Genomic DNA, 19,965 nt, shown 5'->3' with positions numbered 1-19,965 from the left:
AGTAACATACATCAGGTAGGTGCATTTGGCCCATTTCCTCCTTTCTCATGTTCCGACTTTCGCGAGTCTCCCAAGAAATCCTTCACATCATCACTACAGAGTCGTATCAATCATCCTCCCGCGAGATCAAAGGTGCTTGCTGACCCGAGACGGCTTCAAAAGCCTCATGCCCAGCGACGTCCAGTACCAGACCGGGCCATTGTCGATGGTGACAGCGTCCACTCCAGTCTGCTGGCGACAGGCAGCGGACTCGCAGTCGTTCTTGCTCCAGCCGACAAGAAGGTCGTCGGCCCACCAGGTGCGAGGCTGGCCATCCACGCGAAGTGTGACGGTGATGGAGCTCAGACCAGAGAAGCCAGTGGCCTTGAAAACGGTGAGAGGGCACTCCTTCATCGCAGGGCAGGAAGGCACCCAGGCAGTCTGGCTGGCGAACTCCGTCTCGTTGCTCTGTGTAGCGTTCCACTGGTAGCCCGTGAACGTGAACTCACAGAGCTGGCCGGCGATGCGAGAGTCGCAGCCGAGATTGATGCCGTAGAAGTCGAATTGGAAGCACGGAGATGATGCCGTCTTGCCCATGCCAATCTGAGCGGTGTCTCCGGAGAATCCAGTGGTGTTGGAGAGCATGGGAGGCACGAACTCGACGAGGCGGCCGCCAGAGGAGGGCAGGTACGGGTCCGATGGGGGAGGACCGACGAGGAACCCCTTCGAGAACCAGAAGCGGTGGTAGGGGTTGTAGACGGGGCCAACCGAGAGGTCATCAAACTGCAAGTCTTGTCAGCAATGGCCAAGGACGCCGGACGACAATGGCGACAAAGACGACGCCGGACGACGATGGAGACAAGGAAGAAACTTACGTCCAATGACAGCGTCCCAACCTCTGTGGTACCCGTGCACATGGGGGTCGCCGCCGAAATGGGGGCAGTTGCGTTCTGGCGCTTCTGGAAGGCACGACGCTCGAGGGCAGCTCCTGCCGTGGGGGTTGGCGTGGTCGTAATTACCTGGACCAGGGTGCTGAGAACCAGCGAGCTCTGGACGTTGCCGCCGGCGCTGGCAACCACGGTGCTGGCAATGGTGCTTGCACTCACAATGACGCTGGCGCTGGCACTGGCACTGGCACTCGTACTGGCGCTGGTACTGGCGCTGGGAGGGCTGCCACCCGCGGCGTTGCCGGGGTCTGCCGGGCTCACAGTGATGACCGAGATGGAAGTGACCAGGGACTCGAATGGGAAAGAGTAGGTGGTTGTGGCTTCCGAAATGACGTTGACCAGTGTGCTTGTGAGCAGAGAAGAGCTCGTCTCTGTCGAGCTTGGAACCGGTGGGCTGGGTTTTGCCGAGATGGGTTCCATGGAGCTGACTGCCGTCGGGGTCGGCTGCGGTGTGAGAGTTGATGTGCAAGAGCTGGTGCTCGCTGCGCCAGGCTGAGCAGAGCCAACGGCAGTGGCAGCGTCAGTTGGAGCAGCAGGTGCGGCCGCATCGGTCTGGGCAGTGGGCCACAATGTGACCACAGAGGGAGAGCCGAGAGGACCTGGAGAAGCAGTTACTTGCCCTGGGTCGCTGTATCCTCCAAGAATGCTGCCGGGAGCAGAGCCAGCAGGAACAGTGACCGTCACAGGTGCTGCGCCAGCGGGATCCTGAGAGCCGGAGCCAGCATCTGAGCCAGCTGAAAGGGTTGTTGTGATCGCAGAAGGAACGCCAGCTGAAGGAGAGGAGTCGCCATAGCCACCAGGAATGGAGTCGCTCGGAGAGACAGTCTGACTCAAGATGGAACCAGGGCCGCCCGGAACACCCCCGGCAGGAGGGGTGTCAGAGGTCATGAAGACGGTGACAATTGAGCCAGATGGAGAAGAGGCGCTGGGCTGAATGACGGTGATAGTGGAAGGGCCGACAGGAACAGCTGGTCCGGAAATGCCAGGAGACGAGGGGTTCGGCTGGATGACAGTGATCGTGGCAGGGCCAGATGGGGAAGAACCAGGAATGCCAGGAGGTTGAATGACAGTGACGGTGGCAGGGTCAGACGGGGCAGGGCCAGGAACGCCAGGAGGCTGAATGACAGTGACGGTAGCAGGGCCAGACGGGGCAGAGCCAGGAACGCCAGGAGATGCCGGAGGCTGTAAGCCGCCAGTCGCAGGAGGTTGAGGGAATGTGAGAGTGAGAGTGGCGATAACAGGAGTGCCTGCCGTGGGGTCCTGAGCACCTGCCGGCATAGTGTAGGTGGTGGTAACGACGGTAGCAGGTGGAACACCATTGCCAACGCCCGGAGGGAATGAAGAAAGAAGCGTCTGAAGAGAGTAGGAGAGACTGCCATCAGGGCCTGGGACCATTGTGGGAACGACAACGGTGCTAACAGAGCCACCGCCAACGGGAGCCCCAGGGGTATTGCCAGAGTCCGTCGCAGAGGGAAAGGTGACGGTGAAACAAGTAACGAGAGTGTCGACAGTTGGAGTGCCTCCTGATCCAGGTCTGGTGTTGTACAGAGTGGTGCTGAAGACAACGACGCCATCAGAGTTGGTGCCAGGGTCCGTTGGGTTCCAGGGGAAAGAAGGAGGAGTCTGTCCAGCAGGGAACGTGTAGACTGTCGTTGTTCCTTGACCACTGCCTCCTGGAGCGCCGGGGGTAAGTTGGCCGCCAGGGAGGGTGGTTGCAGGAGGATTGCCATCAACGTTGCCGGGGATGCTGGCGATTGAGGAGTCGGGAGTGGGAGCGATGTAGACAGTGGACGTGATGATGGGGCCAGACTCCCAGGGCTTGGGGCCTGTGTACTGAGAGCCGCCAGCAGGAGGGGTGTAGGCGTCAATGGTGATGGTAGTAGGAGGAAGAGAAGTGGGCTGGGCAACGACGGGGATGTAGACGGTCTGCGTGAGGATAGGGCAGGTTGAGGCCAGGGCAACGCCCAAGGCCGCGAGGCCGCCGATGACTCGGGCTCGCATGTCGACGGAGACGCTGAAGGACGCTGAAGGACGCTAAAGGACGACGAAGGACGAGGAAGGACGCCAAAGGACGAAGACAAAGGACAAAGACGACAGAAAAGACAGAGACAAACGAGGGCGGGCGCCAGAAATGAAGGATGGGATGAAGAAGAGAAGAAGTCGGAGGATGATGGGAGAGAGAGGGGGGGTTTAAATAGATGGAGGGGAGGGGACTGATCGAGGGGCAGAGGCAGAGGCACAGGTAGGAGGGACCTCCTTCCTCGATCTTGCAGTTTGAAGTTCTGGGAAGGAAGTTTCCGGGTCACGGGAGGAGTAGATGGCAGGCATGCACACTGCAGTTGCCAGCCTCATGCTCTGTAAGTATGGAAGGCACGGCGGGGCATACGAGGGACAAGAGCCGGGCAAGCACCAGCTCATGGAAGGAGAAAAGAAGGTTGGGCATCATGTCAAACAGCAACGAAAGCCAGAGCACACAATCATATACTTTGCAGGCCAGTGAAGAGCCGATGGAGACGAGCATACTTGGGGAGGGAGCACTTCGTCCACAGCAGATATGTCCTAGCCATCGGTCATGATCAAATGCGGCAGAATATGGCGTCCTCCAGAGGCACATGAAGTCCTCGCCGGTCTGACCATGCAACTGCCCATTGAGGATTGCAACTGCTCTCCGGAAAAGGTTGGCAAGTACCTGTTGCTTCATGTGACTGTGAACAGAACCGCCTGGAATCGTTCGGTCAGTCAGGTGGCCTGGTTTCGAAACCAGTGGGGCAAGAGTGGTCGTTGCCTTCCGCAAGTTGAACAGTTGTTGAGGGAAGGCTCGACTTCCGTGGGAAGGTCCTCGCCTCACCAGTCCCACGGACTCGCCGTATCGCAAGAGAAGCGGGCAGGAAGGAGGTGTGCAAAGGGAAACAGGTTGGTCGGGGTGGCAGCCGCGGCGAGGCACATGCACTGTATCCAAGTCAAGCTGGCAAGGAGACAAGTCCGGTGCCTTCCCAGGAAAGAGCTGCTCCCCACTTCCTTGTCAGCCATGGAACAGGCTGGAATCTGGCCATGGTATGAAGGAAGAAGGAATGAGGCGCCAAGGCAGGAAGAGAGATGGAAGGAGAAGAAAACGCTTTTGGTAAGGGCGGGTCACGTCGTGGAGGAAGGAGGGAGGCAGCAGAAGTCCGGTGGTCCGGGGTTTGGTGAGTGACTGGCGATGACGCCGCCGATGAGGTGGGCGAGCACAGAATGGCTGCAGGAGGGCTGTGGTAGAGGTTGAATGGAAGTCAATTGATTGCTTGCTTGCTGTTAATCGAAATAAGGAATGCACTTCTCCAGTCTAGACCGGGTCATCCTCGTAGGGAGGCGGCGGCGGCAACGGCTCTCCAACCAAGCTCTCCACGGCCTCCCTCCTCTTCTCGTCCTCCATTCTCGCCGCCCAGAGTGCCGCGCCCGCCGACGTTGTGAGCAGGAAGAAAAAGGACAGCACCGGCACAAGCTCAAGAAGCATAGCCACCGTGCCGAACCACACGTACTCCCATGTCCTCGACGATATCTCCCTCTTCGACTCCTTCTTGCTCAGGCCCCGCAGCTGGAACCATCTGTAGTGGGCAAGCTTGCCCAGTCTCGTGCCCGTGATGATGATGAACGCCGGCGTGCCGACCACCGGGATGAAGTTGAGGGGGAGGAAGATGATCAGTTCGATTATCTGGACCATGCTCCAGGGCGTGTAGATGGCAGAGGTCGTTGGCTTGCCAAGCATCTTGACTGCGGTCGGGGCGTCGGGGAAGAGAATTCGGTGCGGGGCAACGAGCTCGGTATGTGACTCCTTGACGAGGGTGGCCTAGCACGCATCGTTAGTTTTGCTTGGAAATACTCGTTTTGGCTTGCGTGGACGACTCACATCGAAGACATCGACTCGGCATTCGTCGACAAAGAAGCCCTCAAACAGACCCTGGATAATCACGACTCCCTCTCCGAGGACCAGCACCACGGCGTTGACCCAGGCGCCCCAGCCGTGGAAGATGGCCAAGAACGCGAATTGCGGCAGGAAGGCAAACGTGAAGAGTATGAAGTATACCAGGAAGGATATGATGGATAGCGGTAGCAATCGGCTGAGGAAGAGCGGGTAGAACTCCTTGTTTCGCAGGAAGTACCAGATACCGCGCAGAGGGTACGATGCGGCGATGCCGGCGCGCGTTAGGTAGCTGACCGGTCGCTCGACAGGGCGAAGAACGACATCGACGCGTGATGACCACGCCGATTGCTGTGATTCTGGCATTTTTGTATCGGCCGTCAGGCTCGAGGTGTGTAATAGAAACGAGGTCGTCGTCGATTTAAAGTTCGAAGTTGTTCCTGCAATCGCTTGGACGCGACTCTCGCTGGAAATGAATGCGCAAATGGCTGCCTACGTCATCCGACGCGGCGTTCTCTGATTGGACAGCGATGTTGACAAGCCCACTCCAATCCGCAGGGAATGCCTTGTTCAACTTTGGGGAACCCCGCGGTCGCGACGATCATTTGGTAGCGCATAGCTTGTCGGGAGCGCCAGCCACCAACGGTCCACTGCCAGCCAACAGAGCCGAGCTGAAAATGAGTGAGTCGCCAATCATTGAAAGGCAGCATTGCAAACTCCGGTTCTTCGATGCATTTCCAAACCTCGACTTCAATTTCAATCAAATGATTATCTTTCCAGCGAAGTCGATGCCATTTTTCGCCGCCATTTGGAAATGGCTGGTGCTGATCGAGGCATCTTTGCATTACGGTACCTTCAGTGCCGATAGCAAGCGTCAGAATGTGAATTTGCTCGACTCTTGAGATCTTTGTCGTGAATCCGCTTTCTTTCGACATCATACTGGTTCCGGTTATTCTCGAAATGCATTTACAAATGGCTCTACAGGCGCATTTCGGGCCCGCGAGCGAGAAAGCTGATGTCGGTGACGGACCTCACCAAAACGTGGGTTTCCTAAGTTTACCACAATTGATATCCATGATCACGTTGAAATGCTTCCACAAATGACTTTTGGTTGAATTGGCCAAATATAAGGGAATCCGGCCTTTACAGGCATTATTGGGTTCATAGCGCAAATTTATGGCCGCCTGAAGTTTGTAGCTGGCTAGGAACAGTGTTTCAACGCCCGAATTGGAAAAAGCCGCTGAATTGGATTTGATACGAATTCCCAACGGTCGACCAAAGACAGGCAGACGACAGCGTAGGATAGCAGCCATGTTCAGACTGTATGTACTCCTATGGCACGACGCCTCTAGATTCTTGAGATCGAGAAGCCCGCCCACGGAGGTGAAATCGTGAATAATTGCTTTCTGAGAGTGACCTAGCCTACCTACACCTGAGAACTTGAACGGCTCTGTTCCAGAGATATCTATGTGCCATGTGCCTGGAATTATTGACCTGTACACACACTTTTATGCCATCTTGTGTTGAATCTTATGAGGAACTCGTGAGATTGAGCGCAGCACATCTTCCTGCACCCAAGATCAAACTGAATAGTTTAGGAGTCCGAAGGTTAGCTTGAATAGGTCGCAAAGAGGTGATAAATAGTGTCTCTTACTCGATAATGGATTCCTAGATTTCTCATATACGTGGGCTGCCTAGTTCAGGTAACCAGACAGGACCACCACAGGATGGCCAACCACAGGCCAGGACAGCCAATGCCGATGAAATAGATGAAAGCATAAGCCTCAGAAGTGCGTTGAAAGGTAGGCAATCTTGTGGTAGAAATGGCAAAGCGTAGGCCAAAGATGAGTAAAATGCCCAGTAAAAGAAGCTCCACAAGACAGATGCCATACGGGGACCTTGATACGCAGTCTTTGTTGTTGGATTTGACCCGTAAAAGTTCTGGAATGTGTGACGTGGCTACTATCCATCGCAGCAGAGCGAGGATGGGTTGTGAAGGGAAATGTGACATGCTGGTGCGTGCGAGTGAGATGATAATGCGCGCGAAAAAGGTGTTGAGAAACCCCCATAAGGAAGTGATGCGTGACCACAAGACGCGTGGCCACAACCATTCCGAGTCACCGATGCGGCAAGTCATCTCGCCGGTGGTCATATTAGCCAAAGAATTTACCATTGTGCGGTGATGACATATGGTGAGAAGAGGTCCAAAGGTAATAAGCCAGCGGAGTGGCTCAATCTAAGGGTGGGTGGAAATCGATTCCAGTAATTGTTAATCTTCTGAGGATTCAAATTTATTAATAAATCTGCCCGGAATTATTTGACAACCGGGCATTGGTCTTGCTGGTGGCTTAGTGTATACTACAGGCCAGAGTTACCAAGGTCCTCAGACTCCTCACTACCCTGCTGGCCATGAAGGCCATTTTACCACAAGCAGACTTTTGTGGAATCACTTTGAGATACCGGTTTTCCCTGGACTTTTAGAAGACACTGGTTTACTTGCTTACGTATTCCCATTTCTCAGTTTTCCTGGGATGGGACACTTCGCTACTAGCTGCCGTTACCAGGATTCAGACTGGAATGGCACAAGGATCCAAATTCTGGGCCAGACGGCCTACCACTGAACGCCCCTTGGCCCATTCCCAAGCTGGGAACGTTTTTAGGACGTTAAGACACCGCTTCAAGAAGCCACCACAGAGCTGGCGAAGAGCTGTCTCATCGGTCCCAGAACTCAAACTCATCTGTATACCCTGCTGGCTTCTTCTTGAAACCTGAAATAGACAGTTGGCAGGAAAGAGATGAATGTTTGGCCGTCCACAAGAAATGGGCCCCCCGTCAACTGCAAAGGTGTGACGCAGATTGTCCTGGTACGGATCGGAGATAATTAAAAACAACAAATTTACAAGAAGAGGCACGTATTACTTTGGAGGCTCTTTGGCAATTCCAAGCACTTCTCCTCATACATCAAGTTATATATTCAAAGTACCTTCTTCCAGCATTTACCTCAAACTTTCAGAAACAATGATGGAACAAGTTGATATACTGACACTGGGTTGGATCTTTCGTCAGTTAGCTTGGATATCATATTTCCTGGCTCCTTTGATGCCTCGGCGATTTGAAGCTTTGAATGGGACCCATAGCTTCATTAGCCTCTCTGTCGGCATGTCGATTTCGGAGTACGCTTACCGCGAGCTCATTGACTTCGACTGTCACACCATAATATGCCCACCCACAGTAACGCCCATGTGCCAAAGCTCTCAGGCATATGTGTCGCCGAAACGGAGGTTGGACACATTTGAACATGCCTGGTTACAATTAAGAACATTCGGCAAACTCCAGAAATTCAGACGCGGTGACCGAATCATCGAGGACGTCTACATTATCAACCCGGCCCTGATGACCAAGGAGGAATTCGACGCCCATCTCCAGCGTGTATGCGACCTGCTACAACAACCAGATGCTCGAGGCTCTTTGACACAAGCAATCGCAGTATCGTATGCAGACAATCCGAAGGAGGTTGTACCGACATATCATGGGCTTTTCGACCCCGCAACCATTCTGGCAATTTCACGTTTCAAAGAAGTCAAGCATATTCGATACAAGCAATACACTGGCGAAAAGCTGCTTGAAGCTACCAAGAAGAAGTAGGAGATAGTAAGAGCATCACACATTGCTGCACACCTCAAGTAGACTACAGGTTTCTTAGCAATGCGGCAGCAAGTACGGCGGGATGGGGACGAATGGCAGTAGTTTGCCTCCCCCAATAGCACCTTCAACACCTTCACTATTAAAAGTTTGAATCACTGAGACAACTCTTTTTAATATCTACCTTCAAGCGTTCTTAACAGCTGTAAGGCCGCCTGTGTCAACCGAGTACATTAGGAGCAACCTAATTAAAACTCTGGTAGAGGACAAAGGCCATACTATCGTTTGCTGATTGTCTTTCTTCTCTAACTCTATTCATTCCTAGTTCCCGACAATCTACTTTCATTTGGTTTTCCTTAATTCTGCCAAGCGTATTCAATATCTCAGCCTTCAATCTTCAAAACGGTGAACGAGTGAAATTGTGTTAATCAAAGTCAGACCATCTAGAAATACAGTGGGGCACCCGAGGCCGCAAGTGTAGCGTAGAACAGATTCGTCTTGCCCATGATAATCATGCGACCATCGCCGGCGAACTGGAAGTTCGCAGCGACGATTCCGGTATAGATCTTTCCAAGAAGCTTTCCAGAGGGGTTCCAGACGTGCACGCCGTCATTGCATCCGGCGTAGACGTTGCCCTTGGAATCCGTGTGGATGCCTGTGGGTTTTTCGTCAGTTGCGGGGTTCATGCACTGACTTGTTGACGGCTTTGGCGCCAGATCCAAGGAAACTTACCATCGGGGACCCGAGCGTGGACATAGGCGAAGGTCTTTCGGTTCTCGAGGGTGCCGTCCTCCTTGACATCGAATCGATAACTGTGATGTAGGCGTGAGTCGATGATGAGGCAGGCAGCGGGAATCATGATGACTTACATTGATGCAGGCTGAGTCAGGTTCATGCCGAAGAGAGCGCGGCTGATACCGGTGTCCGTGACGTAGGCGTAGTCACCCTCAGGAGAAAAGGTGAGGCCTGTACGCAAGCAGTCAGAAATCATGCGCAATCATCAAAAGGTGTAAGTGGCAGGGGAAGCTCACCGTTGGGCAGAACGAAGTCATCAGCGACAACGGTAAGAGCACCAGTGGTAGGGTTCAGGCGGTAGACCTGGTTCCGCATGCCAGGTTCAGGGCGGAAGTATTGGTAGTAACCGTACAGGGTGTCGGTGAAGTAGATGTCCTTGTTCTTGGGGTTGACGGCCACGTCATTAAGGGAGTTGAACTGTCTGCCGAAGAAGTTGTTGACGAGCACTAGCAGGAATGGGGCTCAGTTAAGGCTGTCACTCAGGCTGATTTGATGGGTGACGTTGATCACATACAGGTCGTGTTGTACGGCTCAAGAGGGTTCATGAGGTACAAAGCAGAGGGGATGCGGTCTCCCTGTCCCTCGCCGGCAAAGATGATGTTGCCGTTGTAGTTGGTTCCGCCTAGGTTGCATTAGTCTCTGATGCGCGAATGATGAATCGATGTGAAAGACTTACCGTTCGGGTTGATCACCTGAGGGTTGGAAGAGACAACGTGAACTGTAACCTCCTCCGTGCCGAGAGTGCCGTTTCTCAAAGCCTCGGCATCCGCAAGGGAGATCTTTTGAACGATGGAGGACTTGTTCAGACCAGTTCCAGCATCGGGAGAACCGGCGTTCTGGACGAAAAATACCTCTTCCGTGGGAGGATACCTGCAACCATCAGTCTCGGGCTTTTACTAGCAATAATACAGTTCTGGACCCACCATGTCACAGCTTCATGGAAGATGGGGTCAACCTCAGAAGTGGCAATCAGAGTCAGCGAGGGGTTAGTGCCGATAATGTCGTAGAATTCCTCATCGTAGACGTGGAATGGTTTGGCCTTCAGAGACTCCTGGGTGACGCCAGGCCAGAGGAACGTCTGATATTATGTTAGCCTCGGACTGATAAACATCGCGCATTGAGACTCACGGTAGTGGCATTGGCCTCAGAAGGAGGAAGCACCTCCTCCAGCACGTTGAAGCTCTTTTGATCGATGATCTGAGCAGCCTCTGGCAAGGTCCTGTTCGACTGCGCACGAACACCCGAGAGAAGGCCAAGACCGTTCAGCAGGGCAAGGCCGGAAGCAAGTCTGGAGGAAGCCATGTTGTTGACGAATTCTTGGCTGAGCTGGGAGCGTAACCTCTCGGGGCCGGAAGTCTTGGCCAGATCGATCCGACCTGGGAGCTTTTATAAACGGCTGCCAAGACGGCGAGCTCCGCGAGCCCGCAATGCCGAGCCTTCCCAGCCATCACGACCGGGGCCTGAGGGGTAGAGGGCGGACATCTCGCTTGACTGTCGATCTCTCGACCAAGCATCCGGACGAAGACCGGAGCAGGGAACATGGTCAATCGACTGGCGAACCCGATGGGCCGAGCGGCAGTTGTCCGCTCACCTTTCGGAGCTATTACGTGTGTGCCTGGGAGTGCATATCCGCTTTCTCAACGGTCTAGAACAAGGGTTTGGCCGATGTCACATGACGCAATGTGGGTGGAAAGGGGAAGACGCAGGATGCAGGATGCAGAACGGATTTTGAATGCGGGGTGCGGGGTCTGGGGAAGAATGCCGAGTTCACGAGACATCGATGGTGTTTCCCTGCTCTTTGCGATTCACAAAAACAGCAGTTACCACTGACATTTCGGACTGAGATAGGTTTCTCCGAGTATCAAGATGGACAGAAAAAGGAGCAGAAAAAAGACTCAGATCCTACCTTGCTGGGTTGCCAACCCCAGCTAACCTCAAAAGCCTCAATTGTATCCAAGCGGGCATCAATAGTGGAGTGCAGCACCGATTGACAAGCGGGGTGCGACCCAACGCCAAGGCGTCAAATTCAGCGGTGTCGCTCGTAATTCCGAACGACTGAAGCAAACACCAAGATCTTCACGTCACACAGATTGCAGGTCGATTTGCTTAAATCGTTTCCCAAAGACTGTGCGCAGGAGATCGATTGGAACGCCAAGTCCCATGATCTTACAAGGCCAGCTTGGTGTTGAAGCTGCTTTCCACATAACCCCTGTCACAAGCTCGCAGCTCTCCCAACGGCCCGCATGAAGCCCATGACCGGATAAGATCAGCGGTATCCGTTGGGTAGAAGCTTGAGCGGATAAGCTATGCGACCCGGAAAATTACGAAAATTTAGGTGACATTGGTCTATAAACCTCGGCCCGGGCCTTGTCGTTATATGTTTCGATGTGGTCTGTCACCGCGATGGTGAGTGTACCCACGTGGGATGCCGACCATTCGTTCCAGCTGGCAGAGACTCCGGGGAGTCTTTGTAGCTGCCAAGATAGGGCTGACCAGTTGTATCTGCATCTCTCATAGTGAGAGCCCCATTACAAGTTAGAGCTGTCAACTTCTTTCAATTGTAGGGTCAAGTTGGACCGGGCTCATATTTGTTACCTCGCCGTTTATGTGCAGCGACCCCAGAACGTGCCCAACCTCGTGACGATAAAATGAGCTTTGAGAGACTTCTTCCGACTCATCGAAGATGAAAAGATGAGTATGGTCGGTAAATATATGAATCTAACGTCTTCATCATTCAGTGCTTGCCGTTCAAGTAACACGCGTGACCCAAACGCCTTCAATCTACAACGAACAAATTTTATGAGGCGCATGCAGGCCCTGACGACAATGCAATTGGCTCTTCACCTCTTATAATCCTCCAGTTGTTACTGATCTCAACTATCTCGTCACAACCCTCGACGGCCCACGACCACTTCTTGAGAAAGCCAGGGGTTGCCTCCCAGTTCCGCTTATCATGCGCCTCGCCCCAGACAACAAAGCCATTTCTTCCAGCCGATGGATCATCTGCAGATTCTTCCATGACCAAAGGACAATTTGATGATGATAAACTGCCCCCTTCCCTGCGCCGCTTAGCCGCGGCTGCGCGAATCACTGACCCCAGGAGGTCCCGGAGGAATTCGTTGTGATCGAAGCAAGCCTCCCAGCGAATGAGATTATCCCGGACTCGTGCAAACGGGATCACGTTAATCCAAAAGCTATGAGTGTCTGTTGCCTGAGCCGGAGTTGGGTGGAGAGACTTGGGCATGTTGGGATTGATTTGGTGTATGGTTGACGTGATTGTGCAACGCATGTCGCCTTGGTAGATTACCGGTGGGGCAAGCCATCCATCTTTTGGAAGATTCCGAGGAGATGCTATTGCCGTTGTCACATCGAGAAGATCGGCGTTAGATACGAAAGCTCGGAAAACATTGTGCTCAATAAGATGGAGCAAGAGATCCGCGTAGAGTGTTGTAGCGAAGGCTTGGGACGAGTCAAGCCTCACCGAGAAAGCGTCACGGTCAGTCTCGTCAAGGGTTATGACCTCAATGTCTGATGATTGCTCCCGCGAGGAAGTACCCAAGTCAGTAGGCTGACTCGGAGGAGTTCCCAGTTCTTCTACTGAGGCCGTTATCGCCTGATATGGCTGTGCATCATCCCCCAATCGCCAGCGATCAACTCGGAATGGTCGCCGGCTTGGGGTAGCATTGGCAGCACTTGTTCTGAGACGTTGCCCTGCAGCTACCGGTCAGCGCCGCCATTGTGATCTCGCATAGCTCTAGAGCCCAACTCGAGCATGCAAACAGACTTACTGCGTGCTCTTTGGTTTAATCGGTTCTGTACTCTCTTTCTCTGTTTCCTGTCTTCCGCGGTTTGCGCGCTTCCCGCGGTGGGCTGATTATCAAGCGAACTCATCACTGCGCCGGGGACGACAACAGCCGGGCTAGACTCTCGCTAGCATCAGAATCTCAGCTTGTGGCTTCAGTTCCATCAAAATGTTGATGAAGCTGTCGATATGATGGGGGTCAGCCAAACCAAAAAGGGGAAAACCGGTCAGCCAGGTTTGTCAGCGACAACGTGACGCGGCGGGCGGAGTGCAGGCCGGAGCCCGGCTCGCCCGAAACGGCGATTGAAGTCAGCCGGTTTGTCAGAACTCCGCTGTGGACGCTTGGCAACGTTATCACGAACGGCGACCTGGACCCACAGCATCCGCTCTTTAAGCTTTAAACGGCAGTTTAGGTCAGCCATGTTGCTGTGAAAATGTCACTGCCGCCTTGGCATCTGAAGAAGCCCGATGCCAACCCGAGTTCTTCGTTATGCTCGTTAATTCGAAAGGTTCTGTGTTTGCAAGGCGAGAAGTGAAAGACTGGAGACAATGGTGGATTCTCCGGGGATAACGGGCGGACTTTGCGCGATTCATGCAAGAGCACTGGCCCTGAGTATGGTACACTCGAAGGCTTCAACATTCGGACGGTTTGCTAATCAAGAATGAACAGCTCTGTGGGGAAAGAAGTTTGGAACTTGGAGATGTGTATCTGGTGGGGGCCTTGGAGACTTCGTCTCAATACCGCTTCCATCTGGTCGCACCTATAAAGACGGTTCATAGTCGAACTTTTGACTCGGATTCTAGATCATCATCATTAGTAGCAATAAGAAAAATCTCATTTTTTTCTCCAGGACTGTCATCGACAAAACTTCTAAACCACATACAAATCAGTCAAAGCTTCAAATATGTCCCGCTACGCGGAAGCCCATGCCGACCCCAAGGGAACAGGCGACGCCCGCCCAACGGCCCTGCAAATCATCAAAGACGAAGGACTGAAAGGGAAGCTCGGCGGAAAGGTCTTCGTGATCACAGGAACTTCGTCTGGGATTGGCATCGAGACCGTCCGTGCAATCGCGGCCACCGGCGCGAAGCTGTTCCTCACTGCGAGGAACGTAGCCAAGGCGAAGACTGCCCTTGCCGACGTCCTTGACCCGTCTCGCATGGAAATCGTTCAGATGGATCAAGGATCTCTGGACTCCGTCCGTGCTGCCGCTGCGGCCATCCTCTCCAAGACCGACAAGGTCAATGTCCTCATCAACAACGCCGGAATCGCAGCCATCCAAGCTCTCGAGTTCACCAAGGACGGCCACGAGATGCAATTCGGCACCAACCACCTCTCCCACTTCCTCTTCTTCCAGCTCTTGAAGCCGGCTCTCCTGGCGGCATCGACCCCGGAGTTCCCCTCTCGCGTCGTCAACGTTGCTTCCGCCGGCCACCGATTCAAGGGCATCAACGCGTCCGACAACTACAACTTCCAGAAGGGAGGCTACGAGCCGATGATGTCGTACGCCCAGTCCAAGACTGCCAACATCTACATGGCCAACGAGATCGAGCGGCGCTACGGGTCTCGCGGCCTGCACGCGACGAGTCTCCACCCTGGTGTCATTGACACGCCTCTCTCCGTCAACTTCCCCAAGGCGGAGATTGACGCTTTGTTGAGCAGCCCCGAGATGAAGAAGCAGATGAAGTCCCCGGAACAGGGGGCTGCGACTACGGTGCTGGCTGCCGTTGGCAAGGAATGGGCCAATAAGGGAGGTCGATACCTCACCAACTGTACAGAGGCGATCCCTGAGGTTGAGGGATGCGGCCAGTTTGACAGTGAATACCATGCCTCCTGGGCATACGATGAGGAGAACGAGGGGCGGCTGTGGAAAGATTCATTGGAGCTTGTTGGTCTCGAGGACAAAGAGTGAGGTGCAAGCATTCTTGTCAGGCACCCATGTGTATGTCAAGATGTTTGTGACAGACCCATGCTCTACATACATGCTGAGCAGCGTAGACGAGTCTGAATAGATCTCTGTTACTTCCTAAATTCTAAAAGTTTTCGTAAGACCTGCATGATGCGATTAACCCATCAGCAGCGGATCCTCTTTCGCTAGCGGCCGTCTCCATCCCTGACTGTTCTTGGTGGACCTCGCAGGGTGATTCTGACATCGTGTTACCTAATCAGGCATGTGGGCAATCTGGCCGAGCGGTCTAAGGCGCCAGACTCAAGCGTTCGCTTCATCCTCCAAGAGGATAGCATTCTGGTCTCGAAAGAGGCACGAGTTCGAATCTCGTGGTTGTCATCGTTCATTTTTGCTCGTTGCTGCTTTGAAGAAGGTAAAGCTTGTCTATGTGACTCTTCACTCCAAACAAAGGCAGTGCCGGAATGAGCACCTGTGACAGAGCCGGCTGGGAGCAGTGGAAGCTCGATTGTATGATCCAAATCTACCGTTAATTCGTTGAAACCCAGTGTAAAGAAAATCCCAATTCTATGATTCCCGCATTTTGTTTTGCAAGTTTTTCAAGTCTAACCAAATCTCCCATTCATCATTGTCCAGATCAAGCACAAAATCAACAGTCAGGAACACTGACTGGGATGTTGAAAGGCACGCTCGTCGCCAAACCACTCAAACTGGTCTCCTTGAATTCGTTTCTCATTCCCTTAGCGGTCAGACGCATCGCGCGGATGGCGTCGTCCAGCCTGACCTTCTGCGTGCCCGTCTCGCTGCTCAGAGCGAGGTTGGCGCTGGAGATGGCCTTGATGGCACCCAGAGCGTTGCGCTCGATGCACGGCGCCTGCACGAGGCCGCCGATGGGATCGCACGTCAGACCAAGGTTGTGCTCAATGCCGATCTCAGCAGCTTGCTCGATGGCCTCGGGGCTCGCGCCCATGCACGCCGCGAAGGCGCCCGCGGCCATGGAACAAGCCACGCCGACCTCCGCCATGCACCCGCCCTCGGCCGCCGAGATGGTTGCGCCGCGCTTGTAGAGCATGCCGATGGCAGCGGCGGTCAGGAGGAACGTCGGGATATCCCGTTCCGGGTCGTCGCTGATGAACTCGATGGTGTACTTTAGCACGGCGGGGATGATACCGGCAGCGCCGTTGGTGGGCGCCGTCACGATGCGACCGCCCGCTGCGTTAGTCTCATTCACCGCGATGGCGTAGACCGTGAGATAGTCCATCGTGGGGAACGTAGTCCGGCGCGAGGGAGACGGGGTGATGGGGTGGTCGAGGGAGCCCAGCACGCGCGGAGGCGACCTTCGGCCCGGGCCGAGGCAGACGCTCGTCTTCGACTTGCTGTCGCCAATCGTCGCAGGGGTTTTGTTCGATGCCGCCAAACCTGAGGAACCAATGAACTGGATGTTCTTGCCGTCGCTCTTTTGCTCGTTTGGGTTGGGCGACGTCTGGCCGGCGGTGGAATACAAGCCTCGGGTCAGTCTCCGATAGAGTGCGGGTGCGCGCCGATGGAGCTTCAGGGACCCCGGCAGCTTGGTGTCGAGCGGCGCCTGCACGCTTTCCAAGATGCTGGTGTCCATCACCTGCCAGATCTTGAAGAGCTTGTGGTAGATTTCCTCGTCCGTGTAGCCGTGACTCTTTTCATTTTCGTAGACGAGCTGGGCAATTGTGAGGTTGTGCTTGCGACAGAGCGAGAGCAGGCTCGTTGCGTCTCGGAACGGGTACCGAGGGCCCTGGCTGCCCGACTCGCTCGTATTCTCGGGGTTTTCTGAGATGTTGACACCATTTCCCTCAGATGCAATCGGCGACAGGCTGTCTGATGAGTTTCCCAGAAGAGCCGCGTCGTCTGTTACTTCGGGCCTGACTTCGGCGCCCGTCCGACGGTCTCCCGCGGCATCGGATCGTCTGATCTCCTTGTAAAAGAGATTCTCTGCCAGATCCACCGGATGTCTACCAGCAGTATCCTCTGATGACGGGTCCGGCGAGTCCACGCGGGCGACGGAGGATGAGGATGAGGATGAGACGTCGGGGTTGATTGACAAGGCGCCGTTGACAACGAAGCCACCGCCGACGCTGAACATGTCGTTGGTCGCCAAGACGTACCCATCCGCATCGAAGACTGTGAAGCGCATGCCGTTGCTGTGTGTTGGCAGCTTGCGACCCCATTCCCAGACGAAGTCACGCTCGTAGTCGAAGTCAACCTCCTTACCCTTGCCGTCTGCCAGTCCGTGCCCTAGGTATAACTTCTTCGTGTTCTTGATCTCAGTGAATCTCTCCGGAACGTAGGCCGTGTCGACTGTCTCGACATCCGCGCTCTCGAGACCGAGCAAGAGGGCAGAGGGTGTCATGTGGCCCTCGCCGGTGAGCGCCAGACTGCCATAAATGGAAACCCGAATCTTGTTGACCTTGTTCAAGAGATTCGCCTCTGCCAAATCAGCAACAAAAATGTTGCCAGCGCGCATCGGACCGACGGTGTGAGAAGATGACGGACCAATGCCGATGGAGAACAGGTCAAAGGTTGAGATGACGGCATGCTCGTGGTCGGCCTCGCTGTAACTCCCCGTCTCCTCTTCATCTTCGGCAGCATTGCGCCTCCGAGCTGTGCTGCTCAGAAATCGCTGCGATTGAATGCCCAGACATCCTGTAGACCTGATTGGCCTCGCCGCATGTCGTGATATCGTCGTGTTGAGAGTCGAGGGGGCTCGGCAGCCAGCGATGAAAGCGCTCTGTCCAGCCCGCGTTAAAGCGCGTTGAGCCGGCGCCCCACGTAGCAGGGCGAGCTGCCGGATCGATGAACAGCTCATCGCTCTCCCAAGAATCAACAACGGCGGACGGAAGAGTATCAATGGCGAGCTGTCTTTATGTATGGAAGAAGACACGAAGAGCTGACGAACGAAAAAAGAACTTTACTGTGACAGAAGGCGGTCTGGGGTACGCCTGGGAGATAAGAGCAGAGCTCTCCCTGGATCTGTGCTGGATCTGGGGTAAGACAAGCAATCAGCCCCAGAAATCCTGACTCTGACCAATCATCCAGCCGGAATTGGTCAACCCTTGTGAGGTGTGCTTGATATGGACAGATGATACGTAATAGTCTGCTCGTTTTATATGGAAAGAAAAACCTTGATGAACTCATGACAGTTTCAGCGACGTTGAGCCCACGCGCCTGCGGGCCATGCAGCAGCGTTGGTGTCGAAAACATGCGCATGTGGGCTGCTACCGATGGTGTTGGCTCGCCATCATGAGTGCCTCGTCACAATTGGACGGACGGATGTCGTAAGCGGCGTTAAGCCTTTTCGGGGAGGTGATGCAGGGGGTGGAGGGGGAATCATCGAACGCCAGGCAGACGTTGTCTTATCTCATCAAGCTCTCTTTCAACATCGATTACCTGCTGTTTCTCTCTCTTTTCATCAATATTCACTTCTTACTCGCATGTCTGTTTACTTTAGAAAGATGCCAGAGATAGAAGAGTACCACAAACCAGCTTCACGGCACACGGACGATGATGCCGAGCCCGGCTCCTCATCCGAAGCGATGCCAACAAACCCCCAGCCGCAGTCCGGCTTCTTCTCCGCCCTGCCGCTCGAAATACGTCAGAACATCTATCGGCACTTGTGGATAGCCGCCGGATCGACGCAGCATGTCTACAAGGCCAGCCCCTCCCCGCTGGCGCCCCTCTCTCACTGCGCTTGCATCTCGGACCCGGACGCCGAAGACGTCCGCGAGATCAAGCTCACCAACGTTCTGGAAGCCCCGCCCGCGGAGCAGGCGCCGGAATGCCGAGATGGCGGCTTCACCGCAGAGGCCATGGCACAGCGTGATGAGATCAACGACTGGCGACTGCGCAACGCTTCACTCTGGTGCAACCACTGGGCATGTGAAGAGGAACCGCCCGTGCTGCGGCCTGTGGATGATTCGATCGGCGATAGTGACGGCGATAAGATGAAGCGGCGGACGATGGTGAAGGAGTTTAGCCCCTTTCTGGCCATCCTCCTCGCCTGCAGGCGCATGCACCAGGAGGCGGTCGACTCCATGTACGATGACACGGCGTTTTCATTCATCGGAATTGATGCCCTTTCAAGATTTTTGGAAACGACCAACGCCGAATCACTGCTTCGGATCAACACCCTTCACCTCATCTGGGCTGCCTCCATAGAATCATACATGGACCCTGAGGATGAAGAGGCCATTACAGCCAAGATGCAATGGTTTGACCTTTGGTCGAAGGCTGCTGACAAGCTCCCTAGACTGAAGGAACTTCGAATTTGGATGTACCCGCAATACGCCCGATACCCGATGCCTCATGAAGAATGGTTTAAGCCTCTTCACTTATTCAGAAATGTGCCCACATATGAGATATCATTGAGATGGTTTCAAGACCCCGCGACACCAGACACTGGGCCCCTGGATTTCTTAGAGGAGGCACCCTTCAAATATGAGCGGACGCCACCACTCGGGGAGAACCCCTTGCATTTCCATTGGCGTCGGATGATGGGACTCTTCCTTGATGAACCGAGATCTATGCCGACACGGAGGCAGAAGAAGAAAAGATATCTTGGCCGGTCGTGAGATGGTGCCTCGCTTGGATATACGATAGTGATGAAATATTAATCATTCGATGATGACACTCATGGCAATGAAATGGCAAGTGAGTTGCGAGTCGACTATAACTGAAGGCTTTTCTCACACACTCATCTCAGCTTAGGTGTTCATTTAGAGGGTTCTACCACCGGACTGTAAACTTGCTCTCAGTGGAGATTCAATGCTACCGTGGATGACATGGCCAGAACCTTAATACTTATTCAGAAAGCACTCTTATCACGCTTATTAAGCCGTAGACGAGAGGAATTTGGTTGATTAAAGAAGCATTTAGACTTTTCGCTCTTGCATAATCGGCAGGTGTCTTGACTCGTTTCGCAACAAGCGGGGAAATGACGACGCTCTTTACCGGCACTGGAATTAC

General features: G+C 54.2%; 7 protein-coding genes across 7 annotated transcripts; 2 read left to right on the top strand and 5 right to left on the bottom strand.

Moving 5' to 3' along the window:
* Positions 1-126: 126 nt before the first annotated feature.
* On the bottom strand, positions 127-2,927 carry CGCA056_v010574 (uncharacterized protein; the record flags this gene model as incomplete). Its single annotated transcript, XM_037325821.1, has 2 exons — positions 127-762; positions 855-2,927. 2 exons carry the CDS (start codon positions 2,925-2,927, stop codon positions 127-129), a joined length of 2,709 nt encoding a protein of 902 aa, XP_037174891.1.
* Positions 2,928-4,248: 1,321 nt separating this feature from the next.
* On the bottom strand, positions 4,249-5,190 carry CGCA056_v010573 (uncharacterized protein; the record flags this gene model as incomplete). The annotated part of the gene is made up of 2 exons (XM_037325820.1): positions 4,249-4,752; positions 4,813-5,190. The coding sequence occupies 2 exons, from the start codon at positions 5,188-5,190 to the stop codon at positions 4,249-4,251; spliced, it is 882 nt and encodes a 293-aa protein (XP_037174888.1).
* Positions 5,191-8,909: 3,719 nt separating this feature from the next.
* Positions 8,910-10,563, bottom strand: gnl-0 (Gluconolactonase; the record flags this gene model as incomplete). The annotated part of the gene is made up of 8 exons (XM_037325819.1): positions 8,910-9,121; positions 9,199-9,278; positions 9,336-9,432; positions 9,498-9,707; positions 9,776-9,883; positions 9,938-10,131; positions 10,185-10,339; positions 10,390-10,563. The coding sequence occupies 8 exons, from the start codon at positions 10,561-10,563 to the stop codon at positions 8,910-8,912; spliced, it is 1,230 nt and encodes a 409-aa protein (XP_037174887.1).
* Positions 10,564-12,058: 1,495 nt separating this feature from the next.
* Positions 12,059-13,152, bottom strand: CGCA056_v010571 (uncharacterized protein; the record flags this gene model as incomplete). The annotated part of the gene is made up of 2 exons (XM_037325818.1): positions 12,059-12,972; positions 13,050-13,152. The coding sequence occupies 2 exons, from the start codon at positions 13,150-13,152 to the stop codon at positions 12,059-12,061; spliced, it is 1,017 nt and encodes a 338-aa protein (XP_037175267.1).
* An 816-nt stretch (positions 13,153-13,968) lies between these two features.
* Positions 13,969-14,976, top strand: Wwox-1 (WW domain-containing oxidoreductase; the record flags this gene model as incomplete). Its single annotated transcript, XM_037325817.1, has 1 exon — positions 13,969-14,976. The coding sequence occupies one exon, from the start codon at positions 13,969-13,971 to the stop codon at positions 14,974-14,976; it is 1,008 nt and encodes a 335-aa protein (XP_037175760.1).
* Positions 14,977-15,619: 643 nt separating this feature from the next.
* On the bottom strand, positions 15,620-17,809 carry sdaA (L-serine dehydratase; the record flags this gene model as incomplete). Its single annotated transcript, XM_037325816.1, has 1 exon — positions 15,620-17,809. One exon carries the CDS (start codon positions 17,807-17,809, stop codon positions 15,620-15,622), a length of 2,190 nt encoding a protein of 729 aa, XP_037175473.1.
* Positions 17,810-18,455: 646 nt separating this feature from the next.
* Positions 18,456-19,571, top strand: CGCA056_v010568 (uncharacterized protein; the record flags this gene model as incomplete). The annotated part of the gene is made up of 1 exon (XM_037325815.1): positions 18,456-19,571. The coding sequence occupies one exon, from the start codon at positions 18,456-18,458 to the stop codon at positions 19,569-19,571; it is 1,116 nt and encodes a 371-aa protein (XP_037175474.1).
* Positions 19,572-19,965: the final 394 nt, after the last annotated feature.

This window comes from Colletotrichum aenigma, assembly GCF_013390185.1.
Source record: "Colletotrichum aenigma strain Cg56 chromosome Unknown KSG_Cg56_contig07, whole genome shotgun sequence".
Taxonomy (NCBI): domain Eukaryota; kingdom Fungi; phylum Ascomycota; class Sordariomycetes; order Glomerellales; family Glomerellaceae; genus Colletotrichum; species Colletotrichum aenigma.
Note: the sequence above shows the minus strand (reverse complement) of the source record. Positions and strands in the feature narration are given on the sequence as shown.